At 51.4% G+C, this 6,278-nt stretch overlaps 1 protein-coding gene across 1 annotated transcript in view; it reads right to left on the bottom strand.

Annotated features, from left to right (window-relative positions):
- Window positions 1-3,367, bottom strand: part of AARS (alanyl-tRNA synthetase) — a gene marked incomplete at its 3' end in the record, with an annotated part of 16,985 nt that extends 13,618 nt beyond the window's left edge. Inside the window, exons 1-4 of the mRNA XM_018572434.1 lie at window positions 3,182-3,367; window positions 1,016-1,204; window positions 784-929; window positions 511-702 (exon numbers count right to left, since the gene is read on the bottom strand). Of these exons, the coding sequence (XP_018427936.1) occupies window positions 511-702; window positions 784-929; window positions 1,016-1,204; window positions 3,182-3,325 (671 nt within the window). The remainder of the gene's footprint in view (window positions 1-510; window positions 703-783; window positions 930-1,015; window positions 1,205-3,181) is intronic.
- Between the last annotated feature and the right edge of the window lie 2,911 nt (window positions 3,368-6,278).

The raw sequence follows: 6,278 nt of genomic DNA on the forward strand, positions 1-6,278 counted from the left end.
AGGTTGGGTCACGGCACGCACTGCCAATTGGGGGAAAAAAATACATTTGCAAACAAATGTTTTGGTTCTTCCTATTAAAATTTTTTAATTGTGACTTTAATAATTGCATTCCTTCCCCCTGACCTTCCGCTTATTACGCAAGGAGGCGCCAGTGCCAAGACTCTACTATGATGAAGTGCCAAGACTCCGCAGCAACCAATCACACTTAATTAAATGTGTCATCCCTCCTGGTTGGCCTAGCCCATACCACACGCCCTCAACCCCCCCCCCCGCCAATCCCTCCACTGATCCCACCATCCCTGTGCTGAGTTCCCGGGTCTGTACACCCGCTGTGCCCAATAGAGATCTCTCCACTGGCCCTTGCCTGTAATGAAGCTGGAATTCTTGCCTGCTTGTGTCTGTCTAATAGGTGAATGTTTAGGAAGGACAGGGCCCAGCCATTGTGTATCCTTGACATGGAATCGCTCCCCGGACCAGGTTTTGAGCTGCATGTGGTCTCCTCTCCCTTACCTGTTAAACTGGATGAACACCAGATTCCAGATTTCCAGCACATTGGGGTCATCCATGTTCACCAAGTGGGCCGCGTCCCGGCCACCGATGCGGTCAAAGTGCATCTCACTGCAGGGCCCACAGGGGCCGGTATCCCCCATCTCCCAGAAGTTGTCCTTCATGCTGCCCGGTAATATTCGCTCCTCTGGCAGGCTGGAGGGAGACATCATGCGTTAGCAGAGCCCGGACTATGGTCACGGTCAGCACACAGGAAACGTGAGATGTGCGCCTTACCCCAGGCTCAGCCAGATTTGTTTACACTCCAGATCGGGTTCCAGGCCGGCAGCCTCGTTGCCCCCAAAATAGGTGACGTATAGGCGATCGATGTCAATGCCGAACTCCTTGGTGAGAAGGTCCAGCGCCATCTTACACGCCAGCTCCTGCAGGAGGGGGGAGGGGCAGCGCAAGTGTTTAATACAACAGGACAGACCTGGTCTCATCCACCGCAGTCACAGGCCGGCCTCACCTTGAAGTAGTCGCCGAAGGACCAGGAGCCCAGCATCTCGAAGAAGGTGTGATGGTAGACGTCCTTCCCCACGTCGTCCAGGTCGTTGTGCTTCCCCCCGGCCCGGATACACTTCTGCGTGTTGGCGGCCCGGTTCAGCTTGGCCATGGGGTGAGACGGGTCGATGGTGTTCAGGAAGATCGGCTTGAACTATAGGAGAGGAGACGTTACAAAGACGAACGCCACCCGACACGCGTGACGTCAGGAGACGCCCGTACATAATAAACTGACCGGTTACTATGGTGACATGTCAGTGACCCCCCAAGAAAAAAAACTTTTACCTCCATTTCCCATAATCCTCTCCATCGCTTCCTGAGAACACCGATCGCTTCACCTAAAACTGCAGCATGGGGAGCACGCCGCGCCAACTCTGATGTGCGACCGCCCCAATACATGAATGTGGGGGGGGGGGGGGTTAAAAGGAAAAAAAAAATAATGGAATGGGGGGGGGGGGGGGGTTTAAATGTGCTGTATAAAGATCCGCTGCGGTGTCACAGGGCAAAGCCCCCCAGATCTGACCCCAGTCCCACAATGCATCTCTCCAGTAACGGCGTGCACATGCTCAGTGACAACCAGTGACGCAATCTGTACTATACTAGGGAGGGGGGACGTCTGGTCACAAGATGACACGTCACTTCTCTGTGATTTACAGAAAATGAAAGGAAATGTCAGCGACGGAAAGAAAAGATAAATACAAAGAAAATAAAATGTTATAGTTGAGGAGCCCGAGCCAATCATCCGACGCACTCAGAGCGGCATGCAGGGATGATGGGGGTCCCTGTGATTTTATACTCTATGGCCCTTTCACATAGGGACGCATGCCGCATTCCTGCAGCAAGAACCTACAGATCATAGGCAGGAATGCCGGTTAAGATGCGGCCACTGTGCGCATTGAAGTTAATGACAGGGTGACAGCGGACGCATCTCTCAGCAGCTGCCCCCAATGTAATCGTACATGGAACCATTAGGATGGGCGATTGCACGCAGGATAGATGCGCACCGCGTACGATTACATGCGGCACGCCACTGACAGACGCTGCTCATCTCCTCTGCAAATAATGACATACAATGAGAAGGGGGGATGGGGGGGAATGGGGCGATGATGTCACAAGTGCAGTAACCTATAGCAAGCCAATATCACTGCAGACAGACCAGTGATGAATGTCTGGAGGATCTGCAACGGGTCTGCAGACGCAGCGAAGGATTGAAGCTGCTCGGTGTCAGCACATGGACGGAGCGCCGGGAAATGCCGAGTAGGGAGGTGGTGGTGCAGAGTCGTGGTGGCCGCAGATAGAACACACTGCTCCCACAGGACTGGGCGGGGCTTCATCTATAAGCACAGCCAATCATAAACCGGTGTTTTTGAATGAGATAAGAAATACAGCGTGCATGCCTGGTTATCTCAATGTCCTGCTGAGGGGACACACGCGTGACAACCGTCTGCCACGAGCGACCAATCAGCAGCCCCCCGGCATCGCTCATTGCTACTATGCAAATGCCGTGCATCAGAAAGTCGCCATACAGGAGGAACGTTTAGGGCGGGGCCATGTGCTGGCCCCACCTACTCCGGGCGCTAGTTTATTAATGTCGCCTCTGGTCACACATGTGACAATCTCCTCCTCTCCTGGATGTATATCAGGGTCGGCCTAAACGGTCCATTACCTTCCAATCAGACCGGACCTCAACGTACACAGGATTTGGAGATTGCACCGTCATGTGACACGTCACGGTCAAATCCGATTGGACGAGCACTTATGAAGGTAAACGTTCTCCCCGTCAGACCAACGCCAACCTAAATCTGCACCGGACGGGTCAGATAAGTGACCCTCCAATCCGATCGCAGACACGATCAAATCTTCTGGAAGCAGAGAAGCGTGGAGTGATGCTCGAAGTGGGCGATGGCGCCTCCATAGATGGGAGCGTAGTATGTGATACGGCAGCTCTTTGCTTTCAGACTCAGAAATGATTATGTGGCTGCCAAACCAATGAGGACCCGGCACAGATCCCGACTCCCTGAATGGGGTCTCCCCTGCAATGTGCACACCACCAGAGATTGCGATCATAGTGCCGCCCCCCCCCTCATCAAATCTGATCTGCGGAGTCTTACTTTAACCCCGGGGACCTGACCTGGTTCATGCCGGCATTAGCAAAGAGCAGCGTGGGGTCATCGAGGGGGACCACGGCCGAGGAGTGCACATACGTGTGCGCGTTCTGCTTGAAGAAGTCGATGAACTTCTGCCGGATGGCGGAGGCGCTCAGTGGTGTCGTCATGGTGACCTGTGCTGGAGGAAAACGTATGTGAGGACTTACCGCCAGATACCCCCACCAAAGTTGTCTCCTCACTGTGCAGTGCAGACACTGACACATCAGGCTCCGCCCCTTCCACTCATTGGACGCCACTTGCCGGTTCCCGCTTCTAATTGGCTGAGGCGGCTGTCACTCCCCGGGAACGAGGCTGAGGCTGATGCAACTAAAAGCAAGGCGGGGCACGTGATCGGCGGAGGTTGAAAGGGGCGGGGCGTGAGTTGACGCTGAGGGGATGTGTGAGAGAGGCGGGAAAACTGTCCGCATAGCTCCGCCTCGTCCTGGCAACACCACAACTCCCAACATAGCCTTACAGGGGAACCACAGCTCCCAGCATGACCTTCCCCCTCCACAGGGGAACCACAGCTCCCAGCATGACCTTTCTTCTCCACAGGGTAACCACAGCTTCCAGGATGGCCTTCCCCCTCCACAGGGGAAACCACAGCTCCCAGCATCCCCCCCACCCAAAGAGAACCACAACTCCCAGCATGTCCTTCCCCATCCAAAGGGGAACCACAACTCCCAGCACAACCTTTCTTCTCCACAGGGTAACCACAGCTTCCAAGATGGCCTTCCACCTCCACAGGGGAAACAACAACTCTCAGCATGGCCCTCCCCCTCCACAGGGGAAACAAAAACTCCCATCATGGCCCTCCCCCTCCACAATGGAAACAAAAACTCCCAGCATGGCCTTCCCCCTCCACAGGGGAACCACAACTCCCAGCATGGCCTTCCCCCTCCACAGGGGAACCACAACTCCCAGCATGGCCTTCCCCCTCCACAGGGGAACCACAACTCCCAGCATGGCCTTCCCCCTCCACAGGGGAACCACAACTCCCAGCATGGCCTTCCCCCTCCACAGGGGAACCACAACTCCCAGCATGGCCTTCCCCCTCCACAGGGGAACCACAACTCCCAGCATGGTCTTCCCACGCCACAGGGGAACCACAACTCCCAGCATGGTCTTCCCCCTCCACAGGGGAACCACAACTCCCAGCATGGTCTTCCCCCTCCACAGAAGAACCACAAGTCCCAGTGAGTTATTTTTATAGGACTTTGTACCCAGTCCTGTGTATTTCCTTGTACATCGGGACCAATAGTTAGATGAGGTGCGATGGTCTGCAGTCCATATCTGATGAGGTCTGAGGTCCGTATCTGATGAGGTGTGATAGTCTGCAGTCTATATCTGATGAGGTCTGAGGTCCATATCTGATGAGGTGAGATGGTCTGCAGTCTATATCTGATGAGGTGCGATGGTCTGCGGTCCATATCTGATGAGGTGAGATAGTCTGCAGTCTATATCTGATGAGGTGTGATAGTCTGCAGTCTATATCTGATGAGGTGTGATGGTCTGCAGTCCATATCTGATGAGGTGTGATGGTCTGCGGTCTATATCTGATGAGGTGCGATGGGCTGCAGTCTATATCTGATGAGGTGCGATGCTCTGCATGTATATCTGATGAGGTGTGATGCTCTGCATGTATATCTGATGAGGTGTGATGCTCTGCATGTATATATGAAGAGGTGTGATGCTCTGCATGTATATATATATGAACGGGTGTGATGCTCTGCATGTATATATGATGAGGTGTGTATGATGAGGTGTGATGCTCTGCATGTATATGTGATAAGGTGTAATGCTCTGCATGTATATGTGATGAGGTGTAATGCTCTGCATGTATATATGAAGAGGTGTGATGCTCTGCATGTATATATGAAGAGGTGTGATGCTCTGCATGTATATATGAAGAGGTGTGATGCTCTGCATGTATATATGAAGAGGTGTGATGCTCTGCATAATGAGGTGCGATGGGCTGCAGTCTATATCTGATGAGGTGCGATGCTCTGCATGTATATCTGATGAGGTGTGATGCTCTGCATGTATATCTGATGAGGTGTGATGCTCTGCATGTATATATGAAGAGGTGTGATGCTCTGCATGTATATATATATGAACGGGTGTGATGCTCTGCATGTATATATGATGAGGTGTGTATGATGAGGTGTGATGCTCTGCATGTATATGTGATAAGGTGTAATGCTCTGCATGTATATGTGATGAGGTGTAATGCTCTGCATGTATATATGAAGAGGTGTGATGCTCTGCATGTATATATGAAGAGGTGTGATGCTCTGCATGTATATATGAAGAGGTGTGATGCTCTGCATGTATATATGAAGAGGTGTGATGCTCTGCATGTATATATGAAGAGGTGTGATGCTCTGCATATATATATGAAGGGGTGTGATGCTCTGCATATATATGTGATAAGGTGTAATGCTCTGCATGTATATGTGATGAGGTGTAATGCTCTGCATGTATATATGAAGAGGTGTGATGCTCTGCATGTATATATGAAGAGGTGTGATGCTCTGCATGTATATATGAAGAGGTGTGATGCTCTGCATGTATGTATGATGAGGTGTGATGCTCTGCATGTATATATGAAGGGGTGTGATGCTCTGCATGTATATATGAAGAGGTGTGATGCTCTGCATGTATGTATGAAGAGGTGTGATGCTCTGCATGTATATATGAAGAGGTGTGATGCTCTGCATGTATATATGAAGAGGTGTGATGCTCTGCATGTATATATGAAGAGGTGTGATGCTCTGCATATATATATGAAGGGGTGTGATGCTCTGCATATATATGTGATAAGGTGTAATGCTCTGCATGTATATGTGATGAGGTGTAATGCTCTGCATGTATATATGAAGAGGTGTGATGCTCTGCATGTATATATGAAGAGGTGTGATGCTCTGCATGTATATATGATGAGGTGTGATGCTCTGCAGACATATGTATGTCTGTAATTCTGTGCAGGTATCTATGATGTGATGCTCTGCACATCGCCCTGGTGCGATGCTCTGCAGGAATGACTCAGACCCTGACAAACAAGACCTGTTGCTGTGTGTG

Source organism: Nanorana parkeri, unplaced genomic scaffold, assembly GCF_000935625.1.
Source record: "Nanorana parkeri isolate BGI_ZX_2015 unplaced genomic scaffold, ASM93562v1 scaffold2031, whole genome shotgun sequence".
In the NCBI taxonomy this organism is placed as follows: Eukaryota; Metazoa; Chordata; class Amphibia; order Anura; family Dicroglossidae; genus Nanorana; species Nanorana parkeri.